This window comes from Dermacentor variabilis, unplaced genomic scaffold (assembly GCF_050947875.1).
Source record: "Dermacentor variabilis isolate Ectoservices unplaced genomic scaffold, ASM5094787v1 scaffold_12, whole genome shotgun sequence".
Classification (NCBI taxonomy): domain Eukaryota; kingdom Metazoa; phylum Arthropoda; class Arachnida; order Ixodida; family Ixodidae; genus Dermacentor; species Dermacentor variabilis.
Window position 1 is genome coordinate 48,281,306 of NW_027460280.1, and position 14,671 is coordinate 48,295,976.

At 51.3% G+C, this 14,671-nt stretch overlaps 2 protein-coding genes across 6 annotated transcripts in view; one reads left to right on the top strand and one right to left on the bottom strand.

Annotated features, from left to right (window-relative positions):
- Kdm3 (Lysine demethylase 3) overlaps window positions 1–14,671 on the bottom strand; it is a 284,403-nt gene that overhangs the window by 105,178 nt on the left and 164,554 nt on the right. For all 5 annotated transcript variants that reach the window (XM_075676459.1, XM_075676457.1, XM_075676461.1 and 2 more), the window contains 2 exons: window positions 9,872–9,988; window positions 881–1,087 (listed from right to left, as the gene is read on the bottom strand). In XM_075676459.1, coding sequence (XP_075532574.1) covers window positions 881–1,087; window positions 9,872–9,988 — 324 coding nt within the window. The remainder of the gene's footprint in view (window positions 1–880; window positions 1,088–9,871; window positions 9,989–14,671) is intronic.
- Window positions 1–14,671, top strand: part of LOC142565893 (uncharacterized) — a 171,399-nt gene that overhangs the window by 71,334 nt on the left and 85,394 nt on the right. The window lies entirely within an intron of this gene.

Here is a 14,671-nt window from a genome sequence, read left to right on the forward strand (position 1 = left end):
GTGCGTCTGCTAGGATAGAGGGCGCAATTTCCCGCCAAATTAAATCAAGACACTGCGCGTCATAATTAGTGTACCATTGCGCAGCACATCTGCGCGAGTGCGCATGCGCGCTCACCAGTTTCCTTTACGCCAAAGACGCAGGAATGAAATTGGCCAAGTTCACAGCATTTGATTAACCGCTCCACATGGATTCCAAGGTGTGCGTTGGACCTGCATTTTTTTTTTTTTTGTAACAGACATTTAAAATGTGAAAGAACTCGGTGCCCTTCCACTCTGTGAAGAAGGATGACCAGCGAAGCTGTGTATGTGGGCCTCTTAATGACGAACTGCACCTCCGCCGCGGGTCGGCCCGGCATTGCACTATCTGCGGGGTCGGCCCACGTATGGGGAGTTTTTGCTTACCACACCAACGACACGAAAATTTCCTTGGACCGAAGGTATACAGCTTCGCTGAAAAATTCTGAGCGGAAATGAACCTTCTGTTTGCTGCAGGGTTCAATAGGCCACAGGCAGTCAGTTGTGCGTTCCTGAAGTTTTGTTGTTGAAAGTGACAGAATTTGGAGACAAAGTAATGACTAAACAATCACATTAATGACAAATAAAATTATGCAGAAAAAGCGGTTTTCTGCAACCTCATCGGGGGTGGCAGGTGAAACGTAAGGGTCCACTCATGAGGGCGAAAGCTCGTGGGAGCATTTGACCTTCCGCTAAAACCGGGCCGGTGCAAATGAAATATCATATCGTGTTTTTTTTTGTTTTTTGTTTTTTTCGATGGCGTATACGTAGTTTAGACTCTCGGAAATAAAATTTCGCAGCGCTCTGTGCTGTCGGCAAATGTCTGGCGCGCTCAAAGTTGCAGAACTTGAGAGCCGTGCCTCACCCGTGTGTTGTCGTTGTAGGACACAATGACGGCAGTGTACCACTGCGTAGTGCCCTCGGCGCGGTAGACCTTGACGCGGTAGCCCACCAGTACCGACGGAGTAGTGACCAGGATTCGCTGGCTGTCCTGGAACTCCACCCAGTGTTTGACCAGCCGCCGGATGTCGCTCTGTTCCACACAGCACTTCTCCACGTCCACGTCGCGCTCCTGCGGTACACAGAAAGGGGAAATTCCGATCATTGTACGCTGGCGGCGCGGAACAGAGAAGCACAGTAACAGCGGTACTAGGTATTCGCACAATTGTCCAATATAATTTGCAAGACAGTACTCCATTGTCAATGGCCATCCCAACACCAGGCCCCCGTTACAGACAGGATAGGCAACTCGGCAGCACGGATAAGAAATCTATAAAATGGTAAAACATGCAAAATGCAGCCCCATCTGCGCACAGTATCATGAACTATAGGTGCATTGAATCTTTTTACCCAGGCACGGAAGTGCCTGTGCAGAATAATAATGACTCTGTCATATATCGAAACACGACACTCTTACCGCGCGGTGGCGCGTAGTCCCGAAAGAATACAGCGGTAAGCCACTGAAGGCTCCAAACAGTGACCTCCAAATGATTGTAAGCAATAAAGATGCGATAAAATCCCCGCCTGCAATCGCTGAAAGGGGAGAGCGACGCGGGAGACAATACAGCACGCACGATGACAGCATACAACAACGACGAAGATCGAAGGCCAGTTTTACCTTCCTGTCTAGACATCGCTAATGCTTGGGAATCTAAGTGCGCTAACTATAACAAAGTCATTTTAGAATGTGTGCGTGCGCGTGAGTTGGGTCAACAAAGCGCCCTTCCCGACCGAAGTCGGCGTGTCGTGCATTGCTGAGCGGTGACAATCATATATCGCTTTAAAGGGACATTACAGAAAAACATTAAACCGGTAGAGTATGAGAAGTATTTTTTGAAAATGTTTTTCTTCATTTCGCGATAATTTTTTAGTAAAGAGGAAATGAAAGACAAACTTGAACTTTTTTGAAATTTCGCGCCGGAAACCTAGCGCGGATGCGTCAGCGTGACGTCACGGATTTCGAAGTATGTTTTCGCATTCGGGCGTCGTTGGTTCAGTAACAGTTCGCGAAACTTTCCGAATTCAACGTTTATTTTTTTGCAATACAATGTAGTCCATTTTTACCGATAAACAATTAACTAGGTCCTAGCAGACGCAGCCTAAAAATTATGAAGTAACGGCTAGCTGGTGCGGGAACTTCGAAGTGGCGTCGCCACCCGTATTTCGTATTTTGCAGCTTTTCTGGCTAACTGAGCCCCTTCGCGTGGTAAGCGTGCCGTTCTTTTTTTGCTTTGTTTTTGTGGGAGGGTAATTTGTTAATTTGGTAATTTTTTAGGGAGTGAAGCCATTTTTCTCTTTGGTGACTATTTTATGCAACCCTCCCGTTAGCGCCATCAACACTGGCACTCCAGACTACGCCGAAGCAGTCATAGCTGTGAACTGTGCTCGCTGATGAGGCACTGTGCAAAGCACATCTTAGTTATGTTTATTTGAATACCCTTGCGGTCTGAAGGCATTACAGAGAGGAGAAGGAATAGTTGGTCACTGCTTGTTTGAAACGTGTGGCGTCGTATATCGCAACGGCGGGGGCAGGAAAGGTGGTTCCACTAGTTAGCTGTTCTTCGGATGAAGGAGTTGAAATACGCATAAAAGCACGACGCGATGTAACACCAGCCTTGAATGCTCAGTATCGACTTGTCACTGAAGGCCACGATGCATGCTTGCTGTGGTACAGCGGTTTCAAGGTGACGGCACGGTTGAGCTGCGGGCACAGTATACCTAGCACAGTATGGACTACATAACATACCCTTATTCCGATCCTGCGATGATGTGAATGTCGCAAGACACCCACAGAAATTCGGAACCTTTTTTCAAAGTAAGGCAATCTTATAGCGAAACAAGGCGGCCACGGAATGGTACATTCGGTGCATCGAATGCATTTCGCCGATTGATAACCTGCGTAACGATACATCTCGCATTCAGAGCTACACACGAAGTAGGGCGAATTATCCGTCGCGCCGAGTAAAAGAAAAGGGGGAAACGGTCGGCCAGTCCTCGTGGCAAGCTTTTCGCAAAGAGCGAAAGCGGCCGACGTACTCTGTCCGATACTCCGGCCCGTCCAAAGCTGACGAGATTCGTCGCCTCCTCCTTTCCTGCACGGACAGCCAACGCGACGCGCGCTCTGCAAGTTCTACGAGATCGTCTGCGCTTTCGAAATGTCGGCGGCGTAAAAAGCGCCCGCGTCCGATCATACAATGCCCGCCTTGCAGAAGCGTGCCGACTCAACTGTGAATTCTGCGAAGGAGCTCGCGATGTCTGCTCGCTAGCGAAGCACTCGGTGTCCGTACGAAAAACACCGGGCCGAATGGTAAATCTTTCATAGGACAAAATACAGCAGATGCACTGCTTGCCCCATATAGCTGCGGCAGCGCATTGCCGCATTATCGGTTCAGCTATTACAGCGCAAACTGTCGGGCCCGGGTTCTTGTCCACTTCCTTGCCACTGATAATCGCTTTCGTTATTGTATTTTATGTATATACCTTGCCACCAGACGCGCCTCACTTTGTCCAACAATGAGAACTTGCTATTCGATGCCTTCCTGGAGGCAACCAAATACTGCAACATCTCGGCGATAGCGCGGAAGAAATTTCAACGGTCGCGCAATCGAAGCGTACAGAACAAAAGTACACAGGTTCAGAGTCGCCTAGCAAAGCGTCGAGTTCAGAGCAGCATTTAAACGCGCATGCTTTCCGGTTCGTCGGCTCCCTTTCGCGGGGCATACGCTGAATGGAACTGTTGCGGCTTCTACCCCGCGTAATGGCTTTCCGCGGGCCGCCGTCATCTATAAGCGATTAGCTGACTCGTCGCCAGCGCGGCGCGTTCTTCCGCGAACGAAGCGCGCCCTTCTCGGAAGGATGCAAACAGAAACGCGACGATACGCGGAGGGCGAGATCGTCGAGCGGGCGCGGTGTTCCCTCGTAGTGGCACACAGCGTGCGGCAAGGGCGCAATTACCGCTTGCGGCAGAGGAGGGGTCACTGCGGCGAACTAGGGGAGAGGAGCCACAACAACCCAGAGCCGTGAAAAACAACTCGCATCGCAGGTGCAGTGAACGGGATTGCGACACGGCGCGCCCTTGCAAGACGCCGCACAGACGGCGACGTGCCGCCCAGTTGGCTGAGCGAGAAAGAAGACGCCGCAGCGCGTGCGTTCAGGTCGTCCGTCACGGATCCGAGACCGACGGCGAGTACAAGTATTGTCGCTGGTGTTTCTAACTGGACGTTAGTACATTTCATTGGACGCAAATCCCGAGGCGCAACTTCTTTTGTACACATTGCGGTGCGCACGGCTGACGAGCACACCGAGTGGTTGCACCGCTCATATACAACCGTTCTCAGATGCCATGGACAGGCAGACCATGGCGACGGCTCGGAGAGAAGGCCAGTTCCTGCGCCACTTACCACTTCATTGCAGGCGTAAGAAAAAGAGACGCGCCCGCAAGGAAGCGGAGGAAAGAAAACTTTCTATGGAAGCCTCGCAAAGGCCGACATTCACCGTTCAGCTCAACGTCTGGCTTCTCAACCAAAAGAAAAAGCGCCTCCCATCGCAGGGGGACGAAAGCGGCACTGAAGCGAGAAGGGACATGTGACTTGCCCTTGAAACGACCTCGGAGTGTTTACGAAAGCGCCAGCTTATTGCGGTCCAGCCCCGGAGGGCAATCCAGATAGCGGGCCGGCGATAATCCGGCTCAAACCCCCTTGAGCCGCCAGGTTCGGCAGACGTGAGCTGGACCCCATTAACGGAACGGAGGCCCTGCTACAGCCAACCAGCGTGCAACGCAGCCTTATTGCATGGCGGATACACATGGCGAGCATTAAGTCCCAAAAGCAATACCCAGAGAGAACGTTGGTCGCGCTGTCCGCTGCTGAGACGTACGCATTTTAGCCTTCGTCCACGTTCCGAATTACAACGGATTCTGAACGCACGAAGCAATGGCACACGTAACAGTGGTACTTGTACTATGTATTGACAGCAAGCACGAGCCAGCCTGCAGGGTCAGCGTGTCACGCACAGCTGTTAACTATACACGGCCTAAGCGCTTTATTCTATTCTAATGCGATCAGTGCTGGCTAAAACGATGCGCACATTCAGTTCTATAAGCTTTCATGTTTCACTGGTTTATGCAGACTGCAACAGTTCTAAGACAAATCGGCCAACTGGGAATATCATTACGGTCTGCTTCACAAAAGTCTTCAGGTTTTGGAAATATCCATTCCATTACCCCTACCGCAACGGTAGTCTACCTGACGCTACATACTATGTGAGTAGGCGCTGCGGACAAGAACGTACCTCGTTTTAGAACAGCGCAAAAGGTCAAAAGGACGAGAAGAAAAGGGGATGTGACAAGCGTCGAAATAGCCACTAGCTCGCCAACTGTTTTGTTGTAAAATATGCCTTGCAGTGTCCCGAACATGGTGCGCTTCGTTGTAGTGGATCGTGGGAATCCGAACTGCAATTGCTGATGACCGCTTGCGCAGTGGACGACTTCGTCGCTGGCCAGCTAAAGTGCATTGCATGCCGGCGGCACGCTATTGTTTTGAAAGACACACAGCGTGGTCAGTCAGCGACCTGAAAAAGTTGCGCATAGCAAGATTTGCGCTCAGCAGAGGAGGCATATTTTCGTTCTCTTCGCGACACCAGGTTACACGAGAAGCTTGCAAATTACTCTACAGGCAGCGATCGAAAGGCCGGTCGGGAGTGCTCCATTTATACTTCTCTGCACAAAGGTCATTTAGTATATACAGAAGGCCGCACTACACCGCTCATCGCAAAGATAATGAGACAACGAAGCCACGTTGCTGGAGGAGGAAACAGAACCCTAGGTTTCGGCATGCTCAACATCGGTGCATTGCCGCATCGCGCATAACTGCAATGTTGCCCAAACCATAAATTGTGCAAACCGTAAGGAATCGACGGCTACAGTAACTCTGCTGGGAGACACGGTTAATTTATACCTGCACTTGATTCCATACCTAACCCAAAACACCATAAAACACGCTTACTCCGCGACACGATATTCAGCACGGAGTTTTCCGCTAACTCCACCATGATCACTGTTCACGTTTAGTTGCTATAGATGCTGATGTTCACCTTAGTTGTTACTGCTGGCTGATGTTCATCTACGTACACCTTAGATGCTAGATCTTGCAACGGCACACTTGAGTGTGAGCCTTCCAGCGCTTGTCGACAGCCAGGCGAGAATACTCAAGACAGGCAGAAAAAAAAGAGAGAAAAAAACGCGGACAGCCTGAAGATCCGTCAATGCCGTATGCTTAACGAACCCTGCCAGTGGCGAGTTACGGTCGCACGACAAATGGACCACATTTGCAAACTATACGCCCCCGGTGGGCCGACAAAATGCACGCGAAAAAAGTACCCTTTCTCCAGTGATGATTTCGCGATAAGGCGACTCTTTGCTCTTTTGGTCTCGCTATTTTTACTTGGAGTATATAGTTTACGCACGTCACCGACCCGCATGGATGCTAGTCCCCGTTGCTTCGTCACGAACGATGCGCGCTCCCGACAGAGTAGACACGCCAGAATTGCGAAACAGAGTCTGATTAAGCACCAAAGAGCGGCCGCAAACGGCATTTGCGAGCAGCCGCGGTTTCTGCGAACGACTTATGATAGTGAGAAGAACCACGCTCGCATTTCCTCCCCGCGTTTGTTTCGCCCCGGCAGAACAAGATGGGACACGACGGACGAAAGGGCGATAGGGCAGACCACTAGGCCCAGCAGACGGAGTATCTTCTCCGTTTTCTGCTTTGACACTGATCGATCACCTCCGCCTGCTGCACTCTCGGCAGCGACATCAAAGACAGCGCCGGCCAGTGGAAGTGCCCCGATGGACCGCGCCCTTGCGCCAACCAGGTGCAGCCGAGGCGCTTACCGGTGCCTGTCCATATCAGAAGCGCTCGCCGCATCGCTAGTGAAAACGGCCGAACCATATCAACGAGGCCAGTGATGCGCCACAACGCGGCGGCGAGGCTAATGAAGCGGGAACTACCCCCAACACCGCCAGTGCCGTAGGAAAACAGAGGGCGGCACCACATGATCTGGAAACCCTGGGCGTGCGATGATGTCACCGTGAGTCGGCGGCTACGACTACATAATTAGAGGCTACTTGTTCCACGAATCGGACGTTTTGAGTGGTTAGCACAACGTAAATGACTGCGCCTTAAGTGAATAGAACGGTCTATACGTATTTCGTGTGCCTCAACTCCTGGCGATAAATGCATTACAGACAAGCACATGTGCTAGGATGCAGTCATCACAATGACGTGATGCAACCCTCGCAGAAAACCGCAGATCGAAAAGTGGCTGCCGGTTAAGCACAAGTGTGTCGCCAGAGGTGAGAACACACGACAGAGCGGGGCCAAGAGCACCACGTGAGTCAACGGGAGGCCGACGCCTGTCCTTTGTATTATTTCACTGTTTGGCTCGTGTATAGTTGACTGCGGTGGGCCAGAAATGTGTGGGCCCCCATTTCAGAGCAAGACTCCTAATCCGTTCCAAGTCACGACGCTGCGTGTTAGTTGAAAGTTTTTTCAGAAGTACATTGTGCGCACGCAAAGGTACAACTGTGTGTGCCCTTGCGCTACTCCGCACCTGCTGCCCTGCATTTAGAACGCGTGGTGCCGCCAGCGGATCACGAGGGCGTTGCGCCTCCGAGAGAGCCGTACGGCGCTCCAAAGTCACGCATCGCTTTGCAATGCAAAGGTAATCCACCGAGCAGTACTGATACACGCTCCAGATGGTACACCTTTCTGACTGTCGCGCCGACGACAGCCACGATCAAGCGTCGCACGCTCACGAGAGAAAGCGGATCACAACTGGCGCGGAACTGGGACCCCGCGCCTCGGCTCAAGAGCAGAGCGGCAGAAAAACTGACCGAAGGCAGCCAAAATGTCATGCGAGGAAGAAAAATGTGCAGCGCGCGCACGTTGCTGGCGTCACGGACTTCAGCCGGCTCCTGCGCGCAAACATAACGCACTCACGCGGGGAAAATATCGTCCCTGGCCGACTGCGAGCGCAGAACAGACTCGAAGTTGGCCGTAAACAAAGGAGCGAAGGCCAGCGGTGTAAAGCTAAACTTTAAGACAGATAACGTCACGAGCCCTTCCTGAAACGGTGGTATGAAAGCGCATATCATCGAGTGACAGGGACACAAAGGTCAGCCATCAGTCGACAACCAGACGTTAGTTCTGAACTGTGGACAGCAGAAATGTTCATGCGTTGAACTCGCGCGTATAGCCTGGTTTTCGCATCGCGCTGAATTGCTTGCTTGTAACCCAACATGTATTTTTGCGCGATGAACACTGAATACGTGTGCGCGAACGAAACTATACCGGTTAACAAAAAGCTCAAAGTATGATGATGACAGCAAGATGGGTTTTTTTTTCTTTTCGTTAACCTCCACCACCAGGGCATTTTTAGCATCAACATAAGGCAACATCGCCTTTGATAGTCGACTAGAGATGCAGTTCAAAAGTTATTACGCGACCTATGCCCACCTCGCTTTCTTTTTCTCGACTTTTTAGCACTATATACAGTGCTATGGTGAAAACCAGATGAATATCTGCACAAGTCCTTTTCCTTTCTTAATTATTATTTTTTGACCATGCCGTGAATGCCAGTAGTCGAATGAAGGGAACAACCCACGCCAGCTCTGCCGAATGCGGGCTCGTCACACGCGCGTAAGGCAGGAAGTTCGTGCTCCTCGCACGCTCGTGGCAGAAGAAGAGAAAGGCTCCTCAACACGACGCACCGTTGACGCAAACGCAACTTCGGGCTTGTGCCTCCGACCTACGGAGAAGTGCTGTGCTCCATATCGTTCTAGGCGGCTATTTCTGGCTGCTGCGTTGCGACAGCAAGAGGGCGACAGTTCATTCGGACAGCAGTGGCAAAGGAGCGAGGTGGGAGCGTGAAGCGCACACCGCCCGCTTTCGGGTCTTCGGGACGAAACGCTAGACGGGATCGACATATCGCGACGAGTGAGCGCGCGCTGCAGAAAGCCGTAGGTGCTAGTTCTGAACGACGTGTACGCAAGGTAAAATCAGTGGGGTGCGCACTAGCGCAGGGGTCGTCTTTTACGACAACGCCTCTTCCGAGCACAGCGCCTGTTCCGTACACGAGCGGCGTCCCGCTATTCAGATACTGGCGACTGCTGGCGCAGGAAGAAAAAAAGAAAGGAAGAGAAAGGGTCTTGCTGCATCTTTTTCAGAGCAGCGGCGCTGCAGCGCTTGCGACATATTGCGCCACGCTCCTGGGTCCGCATTAACGAGGAAAAGAAATCTTCAACGGTCGTTCTCGGAACTGCGCCCGGCCAAGGTGACCCCTTTCGGCCGCCTCATCTGAGCGGCATTGCGGTCAACGGTGCGGCGGGCGCTGCAAGGTGCTCGAACCGACGTGAGCGTTGGCGCACTGCTCGCTAATTTACTGGTTTAGAGGCGCCACGCATTAACATTGCGAGAACAACATCGTTCCGCACATCCCTGCCGGAACAATCGCAGCCGCAGGATATCATTTGCTCATGCCCGACTGCTTCTCAAGGAAGACATCAGTCACAGCTCAATTACTGGCGTAGCTTGTCGACGTCTAGAGGCACACAAACACACACATTGCAGACAGGTCCGCGCTGTGACAGTGTATAGTCCCTTAGATCTTAGGTGATGTTCCATACCCCTTGGGATGGACGTCATTGGCTCGAAAATAAGACACTTCCTTCTGACGGGCACTTTGTACTTCTTTCCTGGCATTAGAGCGAATACCAATTAAACTGCACGTTTGGCTGTAGCAACGTTCACAAGCTCAAGCATGCCACAAAGCCACAGTCGAAGCGAACACGCTTGCCCACCTGATAAAATCGCAGCTCAGAGTAGTCCACGAATCTCAGGAAGCGATCGGTCAGGTACTCAACGGGCTTCAGCAGTTGATCCCACACGCCAACTCGATCAATGAAGCTGATGAATTTCTGCAAAGAAAGAAAAATATATAGCGATAGTCAGCATACGGGGTACTTGTTTAGGTCAACGCTATGCACTCTCAGATGAGACACAAAGCATTAACGCAATTCCGCGCAGGGCAGGACTTCCTCTAGAGCGTGCGAAAGAATGCACTCGTTTATTGACGTGACACGCCAAATCATTCAGTGTCATTGCAAGTGTTGAGCGGTCGAAGAGTGTCCGTTTATTAAGTGTGATCAACGCAGACGACGGTGGGCTGGGATATTTAGCGCCTCTCCGTGCGATAGTCGCCTGGCGTACAGCGGTACTGTCGCCCGCACTCTCCCGAACAGCAAGATCGTACGCTGTACAGCCAAGTATATACGCTGATACTACGACAGGCTGCGACGTACGAAGAAAGAACGAAAGGGAACTTCTTCCTTTCGTGCCACACTTGCAGCAAGCCGAGGGCGAAAAGAAATACACAGCAGGCGGTATTATACATACTGCGGACGGATGAACATTGTGGTTCAAGCACGAGGTTCATATCAAGCCATGTGTCACGTGTCTCATTTTCCGCGATTCCGGGCAGCATTAAAATATATCCCTGATAATGTTCTATGCAACACGAGTCACGAACTAGTTAAATGAGTCCGTGAGTGGAAGCCCGAAATTGTGCCCGGCGTATGCCAATGTTTCTCAGTGCGCGTGTCACGTAGCACAGGCGCGCTTTGGACGAGAAAAACAAGCCGAAAAAGAAATAAGGACGCACAAAAATGATGCGGGAGAGGTTTGACCCGCGTGTCTCGGCCCTTAGTTTTCCGTCACCTATACAGTTCAGCGCCGCACACTTGGAATATCCCCCGCTCGAGGCTGGAGCAACAGCGGTACCCACAAGGCTGATCAATGAACGGCGGTGCCGGTCGATACTCTCGGCGGCCCTAGGGAGGCGGGACCACGTTGCCATGGCAGCACGCAGTGACCTTGAGAAACTGCTCCCGAGAGAAACCCAATTTAATTCCGCATGACGCGCCGCGACACCACATGCAGGCGCTTTTTCCTTTTGAGCAAAACGTCGTCGGTCCACATCGGTGGCGCACTCGACGACGGAAGTGAAAGCGCCCGCGGTGCGAGCGGAGCCCATTTCCGTAGCGTTCTTGGACGAAAGCAGAAAGAAATAAACGATCAGCAGCGGCTTCAAAGGCAGAACCGCTATGGTCCGATAATATACAGATCCTCATTGTTTCGACACCTGCGGCTCGCACGCAAGCGCCTCAGCGCGAGAGTGTTGCGTTCCATCGCTCTACCAGAACGTGTTAGCCGCAGCAAGGAACTTAACCGACCACTGAAGGGGGGGAAGAAAAACAAGACGCTCCTGTCGACACTACAACGTTCGGCGATGGTGCGCTGCAGGCCCCGCTAAATTCGGGACGTAAAGCGTGCCACGTGCAAGCCTCCGTCGAGGGCATAGACGCGAACCTCACCCACGCGTTCACAAGTGGCATTGCCAGTTATGATGAAATTCCACGGTTCACTGTTTGCCTGCTATATGTATATGGTGCGGGCTGAGGCTTTTATTTTTATTAATTTACGTGCCTCAAAATAAAAATCAGAAAATGTTCAGTAGTGCGCCTAGGCGCAACGAAACTTATGATATTCGCAAGAAAGTACAGCATTTATGCTGTCCTATCTTACACCTTTTGAGAATAGCAAAAAAAAAAAAGTTAGATCAGCAGGGCCAAAACAATTTAATCAGCTAGGCTACGGGAGCCATATACACGAGGCACTCCGCGGAACTGTTCCGAATGCGACGAGAAAAACACGTATTCCCAGAAATGTATTTTATTTCGCAAATACTACAACTTAGTGCAGAAATTATGCACAACCCCTGACAAGGAATGCCACCCTAACGTTCTCTATAGGCTTTTCACAGTGGACCGCTGCTGAATGAATAACATGTCGCCAAGTGTACTTCACTGTATGAAATTTAATCAGAAGAAAAAAAAAGCCCAGGACAGATGAATGATATGGCCATTCACGTGGCTACTTTCCATGTTTATCACGGCATAATTTAGTATAGTAGATAGCCGGTCAGAATAGAAGACCGTGAACGCCGGTGCAGTGGCTACCAGGCTACTTGTGGCATGAGATCACTAAAAAAGCGCTGTAAGATGAATGCTTAACAAGAAAGGCCCTAAGACGAATACGGCTGCTTGCACCGTTAGATGACAGGTACTGAAAGCATCGATGGAGCTTTTTTGACTAAAGCATACCACAGAATTCAGGAGCGACTACATAACTGCGACAAATGCGGACACAGTTCTGGGCGGCCTCTTCCAGAAACTAAATTGCGCGAAACATTCTTGTGCAATGAACGACTGAATACAACCACAATCATAGGAAATGATTTACGCATAGAGAGAAATCCGACGCTAGAGATACCTACAAAAAAAATTCAATGGTGGGCTTTCCGTACCAAGATATGATTATGAGGCACGCCGTCGTGGGGTACTCCAGATTAATTTTGACTGCCTGGGGTTCTTTAACCTGCACCCAATGCACGGTAGACGGGCCTTTTTGCATTCGCATCCATCGAAATGCGACCGCCTTAGCCGGGATTCCATCACCCGCCCCCTCGGGCTCAGTAGAGTCAAAGCCACTACGCCACCACGACGGGTAGCTGTACAAAAACAATGGTACCAAAGGTAGTGACATCGCTGCAACAAAGCTTGAAGAAAAGACGCAGCGATATGAGGGAAACATAACTATGTACCCTATACCGTGCGGCAGGGCCCCATACAAACACCAGGCATTGAAGACTGCATGATGGGGAGAAAACGAGCCTGCCAGGACTAGCGAATTAAATCAGCGGGGACGTCACTTGCAACGCATACTACCTAGCAAACGAAGGCCGCTTACAAGGACTTCCTCTGCTTATACGCGCAATCAGGAAAAGCGCGTGGCGAAAGGGGAACGACTACGGGAGATATCTTGGTCAGCAAGCAGCAGAGAACTCGATCGGCTGCGTGACCTAAAACTGAGGTCACCAGCTGTGCCGACGGAAAGCGAAGAGTAGAATTTTGTTGTTTTGTGCCGCAGTAGTGCAAAGAAAAAGCAAGGTGCTCATTGCCACAAAGAGCGACCAAGTCCACCGAAGTGGCAAACCCGAGCGCACCACCGCGTTGCCAGCAGCCGGTCACAAACGAGGCATTCCTGTGGGCACTACACAAGCCCACGGAGGCTGCAACACGAAAGAGCAGCAAGGCGAGGCCTTAACAGTGGATCTTTGGTTCTGAGCCGTTTCCAGGCAATCGTTGAAAAGAAAGCGAGCAGCGCTAAATGCCTAGACGACAGCTTGACGCCAGCAAGCTACCGCGTGCGCATGTGTGTCAGTGCTTCGATGACGTGGCATCGTTCTTCGTTACGTGCTGTGTAAGAGATGCGCGTGTGCTGTTGCCGAGAAACACTTTGAAGGCGTAACTTCTGCGAGCGAGAAATTTCTTCGCAGTTTCAGTACGCAGCCTTCAAATAAATTCACGCACACACTTCTGAAGATATGTGTCCAGATCGTGAAGAACTGAAGCGTCTTCGCAGGTCATGCGTCCTGTGAAATTTTGGTGGTAACAGTACAACGACGCTCTTTCTTCTGCCGACGATCCGAGGACGCGTGCATTAGCTATATTTTCACAGATTCCGCACACACAAGGCATTTGCGGTTAAAACAAACGTCCACTCTTCAGCGACGAAGCGACTCCGGAGACGCCCTGTGCTGAGCTGGGTCCTTGCGCCCGAAACCCAGGAAGGGTCACAGGAACGGTCGACACCGATTAATCACGGCCTTCTGCACGACAGACCGCAGAACGTCGGCCACGTCCAACCATTTTCCACGTCAAACTCAGCGTCCTGTCCGTCACGCAACGGGGCGGGCGCGCTCTTTTGGGCGAATGTGTCCAGACACCCTCTCAACAGCGCAACTTCCCCAGTGAGGTCCTTGCCAGAGCGGTCGCGATGCAGGATGCTTGAAAAGCGACCGAGCGTGCGGCCGCGCATGCGAGGAGGTCGAATCATTTTGCGCCAGAGATGACGCCCTTTGTGCGTGGCCAGCGGGAGCGACGCTTTATGGAGACATGCCTCGTGGAGCGTGCATCCTGTGCCGGCGGCCGAGACGCGCAACACGCACACGGCATTGCTCGCACCTGGCTTCGCGAGCATGCCATGAAAGCGCCATCAAGGCAGCGCCGGCTCAGAACAGGTGCGCGGACTGTCGCTCTCAGTCCCAGAGTGGCAGGGCCGAAGAGAGCGGTTCGATTCTGTGGAACTTGTCGCCACCAATCGGCATATTATATATATATATATATATATATATATATATATATATATATATATATATATATATATATATATATATATATATATATATATATATATAGAGAGAGAGAGAGAGAGAGAGAGAGAGAGAGAGGGCTGTCCGGTCTTCGCAACCAGACCTACATGGTCAGGTGTTGCTTTTATAGCATGATCACCCGGCTCAGTACTAGCGCTTGAAAGGAACGAAACATATTCGGTCTTACCGTGATAAAGAACGAGGCAACAGCTTCAAATCAGCACTCAAGTTTCACGCACATTACATCGTGCATCCCAACTATTCCCATTCTTAGTGCTTCCAGGCTGTGCTGTCCCGCGAGCAACCATACACACAACCCACTACAACA